Source organism: Athene cunicularia, assembly GCF_003259725.1.
Source record: "Athene cunicularia isolate RWA chromosome 3 unlocalized genomic scaffold, athCun1 chr3_part1, whole genome shotgun sequence".
Classification (NCBI taxonomy): Eukaryota; Metazoa; Chordata; class Aves; order Strigiformes; family Strigidae; genus Athene; species Athene cunicularia.
In genome coordinates, this window is record NW_020799097.1 from 12,680,369 (window position 1) to 12,698,120 (window position 17,752).

The following is a 17,752-nucleotide window of genomic DNA, read 5'->3' on the forward strand; positions in this document are numbered from 1 at the left end:
CATAAGTTGAAAGATGAACTATGATATTATTCAAGTCTTCAGATGGTAAGTATATTCTTAAAATAGTAACTGGTTGACAAGGATTAGGTATAATTTTCTACCAAAACTAGCGTGAGTTGTTAGCATGAGGTTAGCAATGCAGGGAGAGAAACATCAAACATTTAACCTGTTGTTAAATTTCCTAGAGTTCATGTGGGCAGCTTCACTAACTGCATAAGGAGTCTGGATTGATTCTGAGGTGCCAGGATTTATATCTAAAGCTGAATCTCTGGAGTGAATTTGTACTTCACATGTAAATGTATCCTTAGTTATCACCTCAGCCATGATAACTTTTACTAATTTCTCTGCTAACTTGATAAAATGCAGAGCTGTGTGGTCGTAGAACTTCAGAATGCATTTTAGACTTTTTTATGAAAATAACTCAAAGGTCAGAAACAAGATGATAATGTTTCATGTCTGTTACTGGGCAGTCTTTGAGAGATTGTTCTTTTTTATGCTCGCAGAGTATCTTGTACAGGCATGTTCTGTACTGTCACGAGGAGTACCATTTCAACACATTAACAGTTAGTTCATTGCCAGGTGTTTTACAGATATAATGCATAGAAGTGTATCAAGGAGAAATGTGAAGAAAGGTACTGTGGTAACTATAGTTGGTTGCCTTGTGTTGTTGGCCAGATGTGTTTTCCAAAGAAGTGGGCACACTCGCAATCTGCAGTTCAGCTTTTGGCCTGATTTTGGTCTGTAGTGGTAGACTGTGACTCAGTCAGAGCCTAAAATTAAAATGTTTTTCTTGAATTTTGCATCCTTATAGGAGGATGGATTCCTGGCAGGTGTTAATGATGAGGTGTTTGCCAATTTACAGCAGTGAAACTTCATGAAGTTCTTGGAATTATGGGTAGAATTTTTCAAAAGTAGCAAAAGTCACAGACTCTATTGACCTCGCCTGAAAAAAAGGCTCTAATTTTTCACCAGTAGCAATGCTGTTGCACCAATATGGTGCAATATGCAAATGCACCAATAGCTTTGCATTATCTTTTTTCTAATAAAAAACTCTTCCAAAGAGATTTTTCTCTCATGAAAAAATTGCACTTTTTTTTTTAATGTTCACCTTCGTTAGCACAACTTGCTGACTTCCTTCCTCAGCTGCAGTTCTTCCTACACTCAGAGGTCAGAAAAGAGCAAGATCAACAAGCCACACATCTGGCTGTCTCTCTTTCCAACTGGAACAAAGAAACAATTTTTTTAATGGCTTTTTGAGTTAATTGTAAACAATATGGTTTTGGAGTCGCTGACATGCAGCAAATGTTTTTCGTAGGCGGATGTAGGGAAAAAGGACTATGTCCTAATGCAATTCCTCTGTGGCCAGCAAAGGGAAAAAAAATCACTTAAAAAAAGGAATGTCTTGATCCTTGTAGCATTGAAGTATGCTCAGAATTTTGAATGCGTTTCAGAAGCTTAAAATATATGCTTTGATGAGACAGAGGCAGATGTAGTTGCTCATGAAATTTTCCTATACTCTTGTATACAGTAATAATTTTTTTTTCTCCTTTATTTTCAGTAGCTGTTTATGTATGAACAAACTGACAGTGATAAAAGACTAGAGATAAACAATAGGAGTAAGAGGGGAAAAAAACTATTTTAAAATGAGAATTCTGTTCTAATACTTTTTTCTTGTATTTATGCTGTTCCTAAATGCTTTTTTCTAGTAAACATGTCTCAAAATATATTTACAGTCATTAATCCTTACATAACATTTTGAAAACTAATCCTTAAATAATTAGTGAAACATAGTACTTTTCTTATTTTCCCAATTATTGTAATTTTTTTAATACCCTGTAGCATCAGTTTAATATATTCTTTTTTAAAGAAAATAATAAAAGTAAACATTTGGTGTGACTTTTGGAACTTTCCCACTTCACAACACAAAATATTAGAATTGTTGATATACAGCTGTTCTGAAACCCCATCTACTTTTAAAATACCTTATTATACCTTTCTGTTTCTAATTTGAACTCCTATCATGCCAATATTTTGGTAACTTTGTTTAATATTTGTGTCATGATGGTTTTATTCTAACCTAACCATTCTGCTAAATATTTGCAATTGTCTTGATGTGGAAAGTAAACCGGTAATGCTGGCTTACTAATATATTTGACTATTTGGAATGATATCTGAATTTGTGACAAACTTGAATAAAATGGCTCATCCAAAGAAAATGTTTTCCATCAATTTGTTTGTAGGAGGTAAAATGATTATTTTTTGTCAAATTTAGGTGTTTGAGTTGATAATGCCACTTAGTGGATAACAGCCTTAACTGCAGCCTTTTTTCAAAACCAGATCAGGTGGCAGACAGATATCTTGATTTATATCAGTTTTTCTCCTGACTATAGTATGTTGATCACATCAGGGTTTTGAAGAATTTTTTATCAACCATGTTTTAGGAAGTTTATGATAGCAAATTCAGTTTCTGAATGAAGTGTATTCAAATGTAGGAATAATTTATTACAGAATTTTAAACTTCTTATAGGAAATTAAGGATCTTTTTTGCATATTTAATTTGATTGTAAAGATAAAACAGTCTTGGTCTTCTTGCACTGGTTCTTTAGGTTAATGAAATTTAATTGTTAGTATGATGATAATTTTGGCAGTTTAGGTAATGCTTTGTTTTAGCCCTTATGGTTGGAAGATCGGTGACTGGGGAAGCCGACCTAGAACAAGCCAGTTCTTCAAGAATTGAATTGAAAAGGACCTGATTGAAAGTAGCGCCTTTTCGTGGATGACAGTGTGGAGGGGCATATGCAAAATGGGAGTATAGGACTGGGCTGGGTCCTGCTTTAGTTGGACTTTTGTAGACTTCAAATAATTCTGCTTTGGAAGATCAGAAAGATGAGATAGATGCCAAATATCTTTTCCATCGCTGTCATTTACAATTATTACTTCTTAGATATATTCTTTTCATAAAGACTCTTCTTTGCAAAGTAGTTTGGATGGTAGTATTAGTAACTTGGTGTATTTGATATACAATTTAAATACTTAAAAAAAAATCAAACTTCTTAATCTGAGACCAATGTATATATACATGTATACAGTTTATTTTGTGTATATATGTATATTTTTTCTAATATCAGTGCGTTCAAAAAAATCCATTCTATAATGAAAGAATACTATCCTCTGCAATTTTATAGCTCTTTTATGGAAAATATTTTTTGCACTGTTGGAGCATATATTGATTTAGGTCTTTCCATTCCTTTTCAGTCTTTTAATCTGTGTTCTTTGAACTTTTTTCTCTCTAAGTAAATTTCCATTACTTCCCACCAACCCTGATAATCTTCAATCACTGCATTTTTTTACTTAATCTCTGTCTTTTCTGAAATTTTCAGTTATGCTGGTTTTATTACTAAGTCAGCTGAATAAATTACAACTAAAACAATTGGCTCAGAGGAGAAGGAAGAAAACGTAATTCAATTTCCAGACATGTTTCAGTGCTGGATTACAGTCTGGTTGTATTAATGATGAAGATTGAAAGGCAATACAAAGAGTTTTGTGGTTTAACTAACAATATTTTTCAGATAATCTCTATCTTCCATTTGTTTATCATGAAACTGGGAATAATTGAGGGATTTTTCTGCTTTACCCATCCTTCAGAGAACTCACATCATCTAAATCATGAGCTAAGAGGAACCCAGGTTTTATGATTCCATTCGTGCTGAAATCAAACAGGCATTCTTCCTCCCTATGTCTGTACACAGTGCTGTTGGACAACTGCTTTTGTCTCTGAATAGCCGGACTAGATGTCATTGAGTGAGCAAATAGAAAGCTTTGATTAAAGAAATTATGTAATCTTGATTTTGTTACAGTTTAAATCTTGATGTATCTTTTTTTTTTTTCCTGTAACAAGCAACTAAATCTCAGTTCTCAGCTAAACATGCTCATTAGCAACTCTCTGTGTACATGCTGTCTTTCCGAGGGTGGGTTTCTTTTACATGTGATTTATGTCACCTCTAAGTGTGGAAAGTTAGTTACAATTGAAAATGAAACAATGTTCTTAGATTGTTTTTATGCAAAAAAATCCTCACGAAATTTTGCGCTAAACCTAAATATACTGTTGTTTCTGTAGTTCCCATTTCTCTAAAAGTCACGATTTACCTTTCAAATAGGAGTATGCAGCAAAGGCAATTAGAAAATCTTGGTTGTAGCTACCTACCTCCATTTTGGATTACTGATAACTGGCATTTAAAAATTAACGTCTCTCATCCCATGTATCTGTTTTTTAGTCAGACTTTAAACAAAAAAAAAAAAAAAACCCACCAAAAAAACAAAAAAAAACCCAAATTTCTTCTTTCTCAACTTTTAGTCTGCTTCTTAACTTTAAAAGAAATAATGCTAATCAAAACTTCTTGAATAAGTATAGATAAAAATGGTATTTCTCTTCACATGGAGAAGACAGGACTGCTGCCAGGGGCTGATGTAGCATGTGTTAGATGCCAGGCTGGGATGCCCTGCTAAGAACGCTCACCAGCCTTGGGGCTGCACTCTCTGCTAAGGCTGGTCACCCATATGCTGTTTAACATTCAAGTTGAAATGACAATTTTCATAATTTTAGATGCAGTCACAGTTACTTTAGATTAAAATTCTCAGTTTCAGTGGGTTTTTTTTTTTTTTTTTTTTTTTTTTTTTTGAATATTGGTACTTGTTCTTCAACATGGTTATTAAAATATTACCTAGATTAGGTTGGGTTTAGTTTGAAAAGTGAGAGGAGAGGAGAAAGTCATCCACTGATACTGGAGCCGCAGTCCCTGCAGAAATTCAGTTTGATGTCTGCATCCCCTGCAGAAGTAAGTTAGCACTGATGACTGAGTGCACGTACAAGCTAACGATGAGATCTAGCCGTGGCCTTTTACTGAGGCGTAAAGGTAGTGAGCATCTCGGGTGCATTAACCAGTTTTTACTGGGAGCACTTCTGCTTTGTGCCAGAAGGTCTGGCTCGCTGTGTGGTGGCCCAGCGGCAGTGCCCAGGGCCAGTGTGGCAGCCTTGCCCTGCCCCGGCCGTGCGGAGTGCGCACACGTCTGAGGGATGCTCTGCCAGATTGACGTGTCTGCCTCGAAGGAAATCCACCCAGCAGCATTGTAGGGTTGTCAAAACAACTGTACATTGTCCACTTCTGTGCATATGTTTAACTTTGCTCACATGGTTGAACAATGCGCTGTTTTCTTTGTATAATGGGCCTCTATAGGCCTGTGCATCTTGTACTGGGGGTGGGAGCAAACTGTGTCATAAATGGGCTTCTGATTAATCACCGTCCAAATTTCTCAATTAGCTAAAATAGATTTTATAGCAAAGTAGGAGCAGGATATAAAGTCACTACTATGCATCAATTTTATCGTCTTAATAAAAAGTTATTGTGCAGATTTCATTGCTGAATTAGGAATAGCTTCCAGTAGTGATTTGAATTAATTACTGCAGAGCTTGTCAGGGTCAGTATGTTATTTTAATTTTCATTTACATTTACAAGAAATCTAATTTTAATGAAAAGCATGGGTTTAGTTCAGGACCATCCACAGTACTCCTTCCTTATTTGTCATCTTAGGCAAATAACAGACATGTTAATATACTAAAAAAGTTGCAGTAGTGTTTAGCAGCTCATGTTGGGGCACAAAAGCTTGTTTGGTATTATTTGAAAACAGATTTACTAGGGAATGTGCTTCTTAAAGTATTAGACACAATGCAAAATTAAGAATCTCTTTATCGTTGCATAATTAAGAAGGCCAGTGTGCTTGCCTATTAATTAAATGCAGTTTTCAAGGCAGACTGATTTTGCAGAAAAATGCCATGGACCAAATCTGCCCCTGTTTTAATGAATTGAGTGTCTAATTGATTTGGTTTTATGCCTTGAGTATTTTACATTTGTATTTATTGAATTTCTTCTGGATAGTATCTCCAGTTTATCAAAGTGATTTTGAATTATGATCCTATTTTCCAGAATATTTTAATTCCCTTATAGCTTAATGCGTGTTTTAAAGGGGTATTTTCTTCTTCTCTGTCAGTCACTAATTAAAAGTATTGAACAAAACCAGATCTATACAACAGATACTAGATACCATTTCAAACTACCATCCTCTTTTTTGCCAGTAAACCACTGACAAATACTTTTTCGGATTTTCAGTGTTGCATCAAATTTATGGTACTAAATAGCTTTTTCTCTTTTCTAGTCTCCAGTCACTTGTCAAAGCTCCCTCCTTTATATCTTTATTTCCTTCAGTTCTTCCATATGCTTGTATAGACATTGATTTCTAAGTCTCCATTTTTGTCTGTTTTGTCCACTGTTGTTTGTTTTCTTACCTGTTAAGTTTCCTGCAATCCTTTACCCCTTAAATCAACTTTCCAAGAGACCTATTCTTCCAGTTATCTGAGATTACTGAAACTGATTTTTTGAAATCATGGTCTTTAGTTTCCGTTTTTTCTCCTTGTTTAGCAACCTCTGCTGGTTTTCATTAATTTCTCCTGTATTTCCATCCTTATATTCAGTTAATTTTCCCCATACATATCAAACAAATCTAAAATAGCGATTCCTCTGGCAAACTCCTCTGTGTTCTAGACGGGACATTTATCGCTTCAGGAGCTTTTACGGATACATGGTTAATGAACCCTCCTGAAGCTTCTTGCCTCCGTAGTTCAGCAAAACCTTCTTTACCACCTTCTTGGTATTAGATGGTCTCTCAAATTGCTGTCTTGGGATGATACCTGGGTTTTCCTCCTTTATTCTCACACAGAGACTAATAGGAAGTTTTTCTTTTTATCTTTTTCTGAAATTTTAATTTTTTTTTAAAAGTATATCTTATCCTTCAGTTTATTTACAGTGGTTTTTTGATTAATTTTTTTTTTCCTAGTGAAATTAGCTATTTCCATAAACAGCAGCATAACACAAATTGGTCAGCAAGTTTTCTTATTTTGTGTAATGAGATACTAAATAAGACCACTGTTACACAAACGGAAATATTAAACTAATAGCAATTAATCCCTACAAAGATCCACATTTCATCTTTAATTCCTCAAATCTTGAGCTATTGATACATATAGTAAGCCACAGCTATCTTTATATCCAATGTCAGTGTTTCTTTGATCAGGATTAATTGTCTGCTTAGTATTTTAAGATATTGTTTGACTTCTCTCCCCTCTTCCAGATAAGAATACTTGTAAAGATTGCTTCAGATCCATATCTTATTGATTATTACCCTCCAAATCAGTAATACAAATTTAGTTGGGAAAATTCACAGTCCTACATACTGACACTTTCAGAGCAGATCACTACTAAACATGCAATGAGAAATCCAGACACTGTAGGATTTACATTTGGTTTGACCAAGATTACATGTGCTGTTTTGGCATTTATGTATTTAAAAAATCAGTGAAATAGATAAAGAACAAAGTTAACATGTAAAGACTTATTCCCATTATCAGCTGGCACAAGAAATACTTTGAAAATAAATTCACTCTGAAGAAAGTCTTCACCATAGTTGCATGAAGAAGTAGAATATGAGTTTTCATATTGTTTTTTTCAGACACTTTTACTGGATTTTCTATGAGCATAGTACAAAATATTCTGTATAGCATAGTCAGAAGTCTGAATAAGGGACAGTTGTCAATAGGCAGAAAGGAGCAGCAACATTTCTTTCTGTTTCTGATTTGTCATCTGAGAGTCCTGTTTCTGGTTCTATATATAAGAATGTATATGATCAGTAATAGATTTTTTTTTTTACTCATTATATCAAAAAACATTGAAAGCAGATACCTTTTCAAATGTCCAGATCCTAGAATTTCCAAAACTGAGTCTGTTGTAAGGTGATTTATTTCCTTTTCTATTATGATTTTGGTGAGAGAAGGCAAGGACAAGGAGATTTTAAGCATAATAGGACAATGTGGCTGCTCTTCAAGTTTGGAAGAATACTCCACCTGGAAGAAAATGAAGTGGTTTGGTTTTGAAGGAAGAAACACTTGAAGTAGCCAAACCTGTTCTGTTTCTGTTAAAGGCATCTTTCTCCTCTGTCAGTTTGGTAAACATAGTATCCTGCTTTGCTCTACCTTACAGTATCAGTTGACAGAGGCTCCGTTTATTGTGTATGGGGAATTGTGTCCCTGTTTTGAGTATGAGCATCTGTGCATGTGATGCTGTACTCAAACTGGGCTACTGTAGTTACTATAAACTCAGGTGGAAGGATCAAAGTGCAACAGTGTTTTCTTCATTTCATAAGTAATTTTATTCTAATTACTTAACTGGCTTTCATTCTACATTTTCTGCTGGGGTTTAGGGTTTGTTTTTTCTTATTATGACCTATGCATCAGAATCCAGATATTTTGGTTGCCTGCTTTCCATCCTTTCATGATGGCTCTTCTGACATTATGTACTTTGAAAATAGATAAGAGTTCTGTTCAAAGTATGTTCAGGTGTGAGAGTTGGCATATAGAAAAATCACCCCCTTGAATAAATTACATTTTTTTTTTTTTTTTTTTTTTTTTTTTTTTTTTTTTTTTCCCCTTTTGATTTTAGTGAAACTACAAGCCAAGCTCTTTAATCCTTGGGGCTACAGGTACTAATATTGTTGGCCAGCTCTTTTAACATTTTATATTTGGTGAAAAATGTATTTGTCATTACAAACCATTTATTAACTCCCTTTGACTTGCCTCACCTTTTTTTATGGTTTAAATTGTGTCCTGCAATCTGCATATCAGTTAACAGCAAAACCTCTTGGCTTCAAGTGTTGCTTATCTAGGAATTGTAATAAAATAATTGTTCAAAGCAGGAATGATTCTTTTATCTTAGGTTACTTTTACCTTGAGTAACTTTCTTCTCTTATTCCACCTTTCACGTTTTTACATCTGGGTTTTGGGTTTGAGTTTTGTTGGTTTGAGGGCTTTTTTTATCTGTTTATGCTTCATTTGTATAAGGAATGTATGGCACTTTTTTCTTTCCTTGTGTGTGTGTGTAGGTTGCTTCTTGGTGCATCTTGTTATGTATGTTACTTACGTTGTGAAAATCTTATAAATACATTATTTAGAGGGCAACACTGAGCATCATTTGATTAGGATCAATTTTTTCGGGAAAATTAATATAACTATCCTGAAAAGAACTTCAGTGTGTTTTACACTTATCTGTGCCTTTCTAGAGAATACTGTGAAATATTTGGGGTTTTTTTGCATGACTATTTTTACACACAAATGCATGACTATTTTTGTGGGGGTTTTTATAATATAATAATACAGTCTTATGCTTATTTCTAAAATAAAGTCCATAGAGGGATAATACAACTTTTCAAAATTAACATGTATCTGCACAACTGAGACTATGAAACATAAGTTCTTATATTTCTCTTCATCAGTGCAACTATGGTTTATAAAATTTAAACACTTAACAGTAGAACAACTGAAGATAATGATACCATGTCCATTAAAATTTCATTAAATATTCTTAACCAGAAGAAAATTGGAGATATGATTAAAAAAAACCCTCTACTGTGGAGTTTGATGGGATTAACTATAAAGTGTTGTATAGAAACAGGACTAATGAATTGCCAAAATGCAGGAGAGAAAGCAATGTGTAAAATGAAACTATGCAAATAACATTTGAGGGATGTGTAAAGCACAGTTTTCTGCAAGACAGTTCCTTCATGATGTTTGGCACCATTCTGGGATGCATTTGGAGCACTATACCTAGAGTTGAGTCACCCACTGGAATTTGGACCCCTTGGAGAGATTTCTGAGAAGGGCAGTGACACTGGTCAGTTATAATAAAATATGAATTGTAATGATTGAGCTTAAAGGTTTTTTTGATCTAATTTTAAACAAGTACTTCCAGAGATTAAGTGTTTTAATATGTTTATTTCACAGAAAAGAAAATACAAAAATATGGGTAGTAGAGTTGGCAAATGCAATTAGAAGTGATCTTTTATATCTTTCTTACTCTCCAAAACAAAAAACAGTGAGCAGCAACACAGGGTTTTCTTCAGAAGGCAGAATAGATTATCATTGTTAAGCAACTTCTGCAGTTCCTTAATAGAATAAAACCATTTTCTGAGTCTTGCACTTCTGCTATTTCCCTACAAGCACCTCAGCAAGCTTTATAGGTGAATATCATAGTGATTCGGAATCATGCTTTTGATCTGAGAGGTCTTGAGTTCAGATGCTCGTGTTTTTTGAAACAACGGTTAATTATTCATGCAGTAATGTCAGTACAACTGCTTTAATGACACTAACATGCTCGGTACAGTACACTTCCCTCAGACTGCAGACTGGATGCCTGCCTCTGCCCATGTAGATGTGCCATTAGGAGTTATCTTTCCTAATCATTCACTGCCACTCTGCCGGAACTTGGGAGCCTCTGTTTCTCCTGAAACTCCCGATGGAGCTGCCCATGAGAACACTCCCACCCCACTTCGTTAGGATCATCTAAATTAAGTTAAGCAGTAGATATTTGCTGATCCAGCTCATTCTGACAAAAGCCTTTTAGACCATGTTTATGTTAGCAAGCAAATTGAGGAAGTAGTATCTGGCAAAGGACCACTGATGAGCAGCAAAGGGTTGACTGAGCTGGTGAATGTGTCCTTTTTCACTAATATGAAGTTTAAATGCTTTGTCTGTCTGTTATACCTTCAGTGTGGCTACAGTGCTGCTGATGGTTTTGAGTTAGTCCTGTAAAGGAAGGAGAAATAAATTAGTAGTTCTCTAGCAATTTATATAGTACTGTAGCTATATATAATTTAAAAATAATACAAAACCCCACACTTCAAAGTTATGTAATTGCTTAAGAGTGTGTAAACAAAGATTTATAAAGAAGAGTTAAATAACATGATACTTAGCTTTGGGCATGCAGTATTTAGTTGATAATACTCAGTTTGTGAATATTTACTATATTTTCAAAACTGGATTTCAGCATATAATAAATATATAGTTCGGTGTATTTTCAGTATATGCGTATAAAATCCATGGCAGATTTGAAGGGTTGCATTTTGATATGTTTGGGAGAGTAATATTTTATTTATCACAATTCAAAAATAAACTGATTGGTTTAGTAGGGGAGAAGGAATTTATTTTCCCATCCTAGGTAATGCCTTTAGAATGTCAAAACTAAATTAATGAAATTTAGGAACAAAGTGATATGTTAGAAAACCAGCCTGTGTTATTTTGTTCAACACTCAACATTTTAATATATGGTACTGGATAATGGTTTATAAAGTGTAAAATGCTAAATGTACCTTCTTATTCATGTATGTGTCTGTGTGCCACTAATTAAATGTTGAGCATCAAAAGTAAGCTTTAAACTGTCAACAGTAGCTTAGAACGTATTTTCTATATGCTTATGTAATGTCTTAGGATAAGCTTTAATGGTTTGGAAAACAGTAGAGAACATGAAAATGCAAACATCATTGTCATGTCAACACATCATTTTTAAAGCATACTGTTAAAAGTTGCAATTTTAAGAGATTTGGACACTAAAGAGAAGCTGCTATCATTTAGGAGTGCTGCAACAGCAGTATTTTTATATATGCATTGAGTCTTATTTCAACATTTAAACTGATTTTACAGTAAGTAAAATGCTTTCCAGTTTAATGAAATGGAATTTTATGCTCTTAAGTTAAACCTTTCTGATATGCTTCTGTACATCAGCTGTTTATTTGCATTTCTGTTGCAACCACAGTATAATACTGACCTGTTCAGAATTTATGTAATTAGTTACTTTGAAGTCTCATTTAAAATTATCCTGGAAGTGCCTTGCAGTTCCTGAGGCTTGGAATACATTATTAGAGTTTTCAGTGAAAGACGGTTTGGAAAATCTGGGGGTTATATTTATATATATATATATATATATATGTTTAACTCTGTTAATACAGAGTTAAAATCTTAGTGTTGAATGATAAGTTATAGTTTAAAATGAAAATTTCTTGGAACTAGGTCTTTTTGTTTTGTTTTTTGGGAAATCATAAAGAAATTATTTCAAATCATGAAGAAGTAAAGCATATGTAGAAGCTGCCTGAACCATATCTTCTAGATGTTGATGTTCAGTATCACTATTTTTGGTATTGATGTACATTGGAAATAGATGGTATCAATCAAGTGCCTTCAAGATCATTGGAAGATGCAGGATGCTCATGAAAATGGGTATGAAGTTTGTGCAGGGCTCTTGTTTCATACTTGTGACCTAAATAGCTGAATCAGTTTTTACACAGGGATTAAAGGAGAAGGGAATAAAATGAAAAACAAACTAAGAAATACGGTAAAAGTTCATGAAAAATACTCAGAAATCTCCAGAGCTGTAATGTGCTGTACTTCTGTAAGAGGGATCAGAAACCAGAGCTTGGGCACATGAGCTCAAGCTACTCAGTTCAAATGAGGGAGCATATCCTCAGGTCTTGGCAAAAAGGCTTCCTCACTGTTTGAAACATGTTGTCAGCTAAACCAGTCTCTGGATGCAGTGCTAACTTTGGCAATAGAAGAAATGGTTGGATACTCTCTGAAGATTGAAGGCAATGAGGTAAGATACAGCTTAAAAAATAAAGAATCCAAACTGAGTCAGTAATATAGATTGTGACAATATTTCATAATAATATAAACTCTTTCTTTCAAGGTTATGAAAAGGAAAATAACTGTATGCTCATTATCTTGTCCCTCTTACCTGATGCTGATAAAATGTATTATACCAGTGTGATGAAAACATTAAATTATTGAAGATAAGTTTTAAGGGAATATAAAATGTTTTGCTCTGTTTGCATGTTTTTCCCCTTTCTAGGCTACACAGAAAGTCAGACTCAGTTCATACAGTGCAGATCTTGTTCTGAAAGTTAAACTGTAAATTTTTTCCCCGCATATAAGTGGATGTAACTTTCTGGATAATGGAGAGCGTTTCTTCATGTTGCAATATTGTATATGCAAGATGTTGTTTATTGTAAAGGGCTTGACAGTCTGCTTAATGGATTTGTTCTGGAGAGAAAATTTTGAAGCAGTATTTAATGCAAAACAAAGCCATTTGTCTAACATAAAGCCGGTTTACGTGAACCTGCATGCTCAGAACGGATTCTTGATTAAATTTATATAATTTTGTGGAGTGACTATGGCTGCTTTGAAATCTCCAAGCCTTCCATTACCTTCCTAGGTTTTCCTGCTATAGAAATACATCGCTTATATACATATAGAAATTAGAGTTGATGATACTTTTTTTTCTATAATGCTGAAAAATCTTTGTCTCGTGGAATGTCAGCCATGTACATGCTTAGAATAATTGGTGGTCTGATTTCTTAAGTGGGAAAAGAGTTAAACTGAAAAATAGATGAGCATCAGATGTGAGCCCCAAGAGCTGTGGTTTAGAGTGCTGAGAATATTTATCTTTAGGCAAAAATCAGTTATCAATCTGAGTTTTAAATCTAAAATTACATTCTTTTACATCCCTCCAGATAGACCACTTTATCCTTATATGTGCTTTTCATGGTTTACTTTTTCTCTCTTCTGAGGAAAAGTTTTAAGTTTGCCCAAGAAAGCTATACTTTCACATATTTTTAGAATACTGTATCTTATTAAAGACTTGACTGCTAAAAAATTTTTCTTCAAATCTTCTTCCTTCTTGTCTTCTATAGAGACTTGCTTTCTTGAGAATTGGTCACTTTTCCTTTTGGAAGTTTTTCATAACTTGAAATGCAAAGGCTTCCAAGATGATAAAAGATAGGAATAACAGTTAAAAAGATAGTTTGAACTGCTGATGCTTTTGTTTTTTTTCCAGAAATGCATATATACATTTTTTTTAAATTAAGAAGAATAAGCATTTTAGCTTTTCTTTATGACAGATTTTTATAGTAATATTTTGTAAAACCTTACTGATTAGAAACAATTTTTTTCTTAGAGTTATTTTCATGAAATAACATGGATTTATGCTAAAGAATCCAAACCAAGGTTTAAGACCTCATTTTTTACTCTAGAATAGTGTTTAGTAATCTTGCATCCAGCAATTTAGAGGATTTACAAATACGGATAGAGTTCTGAGTTTGTTTCTCTTGTTAAGTAAATTCATACATACCTGTTTGTACTCTGTGATGTTATACTGATGTTTAAACTCTGATTTGTTGAATATAATTATTTCTGTATTTATCCAAGGTCTTACTCTCTCTGACCCCATGCCTAAATACCACAGAATTGATGATCAAAATGTTTCTCATGGTCCAGAACTCACAAAAATGTTTAATATATGATGCAGACTGTGTCAAGCCCTTAGCTGTAGTATTTGAAGTTTACGTATATAACTGTTTATGATTTTGTTGCATTTACTAGGTTTGCTGGGATGGGTAATCTTCTTAAGGTCCTTACCAGGGAAATTGAAAACTATCCACATTTTTTCCTGGATTTTGAAAGTAAGTTCAAACAATTACAAGACAATGAGAGAACGTTTTCCCTGACTTAACAACGATCTGAGGAAAAACTTAAAATCTGATTGCTTGCAGTTTGTATTTTCCAGCACAACCAATCTGTCCAAGTCCTTATCTCTAAAACAATTTGTTCACTCAGGACTCCTTTTCTCTTCCTTTTCTATTTTTCAGGAACCAAATGGGAAATCTTTTAAAAGTTCTCACTTGCACAGAGCTTGATCAGGGGCCAAATTTTTTCCTTGACTTTGAAAGTGAGCAAAGCTTCTTGCCTGGCTTGCCTTCTTTGCTTATTATTTCCTAATAAACTGCATGCGCTTACGCATCATAAAGCAATTCAAAAGGGATTTGCAAACAAATCAAATTACACTTGAGTTGAATATTGCTTTTTGATAATTATAAAGGTATACAAAATTACTTAAGTTCATTCTGAGCGGTGAAGGGGGGCAGAAAGATATGCAAGCAAAACGTTACCTTGAATTAGTTTCAAAACATTTATGAGCCATTATTAAATTTGCATGTGAATGAACTTGACCTCAGCTTTCTTTAACAAATCAGGGTTAAACAAAATTTGTTACTTCCTTGAATGGAAATATGTATTGGAAAGAAAAAACTGAAAAAATACAAGCAGTGGAGGTGGCACTATTTTTGCCTTGTTCAGTGGTGATTTAACTGGGATTATTTCTAAAAAGTAGTGAAGTGGTCAAAGTGTATGTGCTTGATTGCATCTCTCTTAATTGCATGGTTATTGTTTTGCAAAAAAGTGTTTCGCATTCTAATTTCCTTGTCACATCTGTATCTGATTCAAAGCTACTTCACTTTTGCTGGTTACAGTTTCCCTGCATGTACTTCCAGACGTTATCTTGAAAACTGGTCATCAAATCCTTAAATATGGGTTTAATCTTACTTCACTACTTACATGAAATGCTTTTAATTTAAAATGCTAACAGTGTGTGATGCTTTGTTTCTTAATACCTTTATTCTAAAGAAGAAAAACAACAAAACAGTTTTGAGATAAGCCAGTATTTTTAAAATAATTTTATTTTCAAGCATGGTTTAAGAGAGAATTTTAGGTGATTAGACACACATTTGAACACCTTGAAATAGTTTTCTTGAATCACTTATTCCTGAAAAAAAATTACTGACATGATATGAAACTGTACATGCATATGCACTCTGAAGCACTGGTTCAAAAAGTCATTTAAAGACATACTTAAATCTCATGAAATTGTTCAAACATGCTTTCTTGGATGAGAACTAGAGTGTATGACTAACTTTGCACCTACCTTAATCTTCTCATCTAGGTCTTATTTACCTTATTATGGAGAGTCAGTTTTTAATGATGAAAAGAAGTTAATTGGGTAGTTTGGGTTTAGGAGAAGGTACTGTGAGCCGTGTATCCCTTTTTCTCTTCTATCTGTATATATCATTTATGAATTTTATTGTAAACCCAGGATGTCAAACCTTTATTCGAACCACCACATAATTTTTTTCTATCAAATTTTTGAAGGTTTAGGTAATGCTCTGTGGCTTTGTCAAGCTTTTACAAAGATTTTCAGCTGCTCTGAGCTTTCCCGTTTAAATAGCCCATCATGTCCTGGGTGGTAAGAAGGTACTCCTGTCCCAGGCTGCAGCCATGGCAGGGAATAGGTGGCCTGTCGGTGGAAAGCCTTGGTGGAGCAGAGGTGGTGGTGAGAGCGGAAAATATCTGTTCTGTTGCCTTTACAGCAAAGGTGTTTGGGTTTTTTTCCACAAAAGTGCAGTGACAAGAACTGAACAGGGTGAAGCACCCTCTTCCATGGGAGGTGACCAGTGGTTAGTGCAAGCACATGGGCATGCTAGTCAGGCACACCTACCTGAGAGGAACAAAACTATCATCAGATTTCAGTGAGTTTGACGCTCCTGAGCGAAAGGTTAAATTGTTCTACTTGTGAAATAGTCCTGGAGGTTTATATGGCACAAAAATCTGTTTTGTGTGTGTCACAAAGTCACACAGTCAGGTGTGACTGAAGATGCCTGTAGTTACATGCTTTGGTCTCCTTTAATTAGCCAACATACAGTGCAAAAGGACAATCTTAACAGATCTAGATAAGAACCTGCTTTTGTGCTTGCTCTGGACATGTGACTTTCTGTGGCCTGAGTTTTCAGTTTGTGTTCATGAATGAAAATGGTCACTACAGTTGGCCATTCAAGGGGTATTTTGAGTTGATGTGTTTACTGTATTTCATTATTTTCATCAGTATATTGCTTTCTAGTTTTCGTGCCATTTTCGTTAGCTGTAAACTGAAATCTCAAAGTAAATCTGTCAGCACTAACTTCTGAAATGTTTTGGATACTCCTGCCCTTGTATTGTTTTTTGCTGCTCTTCATTGGGTATGTATTATACCTGAAAGGACAGTGTGTGACATACTTCTTCCTGCTATATGTACAAGGTACCAACACAAATACTGCTTGAAAAAACAGCCCTTTTCTTCATATGCAGGAGTAGAACAGGCAGTCTTTTTCCCTGCCTCAGAAAGTGGAGGCTTTATGGACTGATGTTGAACAAAAGTAATACAAGTGTTTATATAAAGAAAGTGGGACAAGAACATTGAGGTGTTAACGTCATTTGACAGTTGATTTAATCTGTGCTGCTCCAAAAGGGTTATCCCATGGGTGATGCTTTGCCACAGAGTCTCATATCCTTCTGCTAGAATTAAAACATACCAAACACATGATTGCACCCATTGTGAATGATAGCTCTGTAGCAGGATGAACTTACTAAGAACTAGCTGTTCAAAGAAAACCCACCAAAACGCCACCTCACCTCTCTTCCCTGCCTAGTAAGTACTCTTCCAGACTGGTCAGGGTAATGTGGATGATGGCATGGTTGAAAGAGCATCAGCAGTGGCTCATGAATGGGAACAGAAATGCAGGAGATGATGGCAAGCAGTTGTACAGATTTAGGTATCTCAGGTTAGTCGTGAAACTACAAAGTAAGGTCAGCGAAACAGGTTTTTATTTTACTTTTTCCCCTTATTATCCTTAATTAATACGCTTTTTGTAGGCAATGTGTTATAAGGATGTTCTGTGCAACAAAAATAAATTAATTTTCTTGTGAATTGTTCTCCGGGGCAGAATTCTGTTTTGATGAAAAATTTGATGAGGACAGTCTTGTGTTGCATCTTTTGAAAAATTTCATTATGGGTTTTTGTTTGATTTTGGATATAATTTTTAATTACAAGTTGCTTTTCATTAGTTGCATGCTCACTTTTCCCTTACATATTTTTCACCAACCTGATTTTTTTCATATTTAGCCTTAGTCCCTCCAATACATCTCTTTCATGCAATTTTTGAGGACTGGAAAATGGGC

The 17,752-nt window shown here is 34.5% G+C and overlaps 1 protein-coding gene across 8 annotated transcripts in view; it reads left to right on the top strand.

Moving 5' to 3' along the window:
- The window catches only part of FAM49A (family with sequence similarity 49 member A), a 59,205-nt gene that overhangs the window by 21,428 nt on the left and 20,025 nt on the right, over nt 1-17,752 (top strand). For 4 of the 8 annotated variants that reach the window (XR_003398053.1, XM_026845562.1, XM_026845564.1 and 1 more), the window contains one exon: nt 14,575-14,654. The exons of 2 other annotated variants lie outside the window; for them this stretch is intronic. Coding sequence is in view for 5 of the 6 variants with exons in the window: in XM_026845562.1 (XP_026701363.1) it covers nt 14,582-14,654 (73 nt within the window). In the remaining variant the exon portion in view is untranslated. Of the gene's footprint in view, nt 1-14,308; nt 14,389-14,574; nt 14,655-17,752 lie in introns of those variants that run through there. 2 more of the 8 variants (XM_026845563.1, XM_026845566.1) reach the window with 2 other exon arrangements.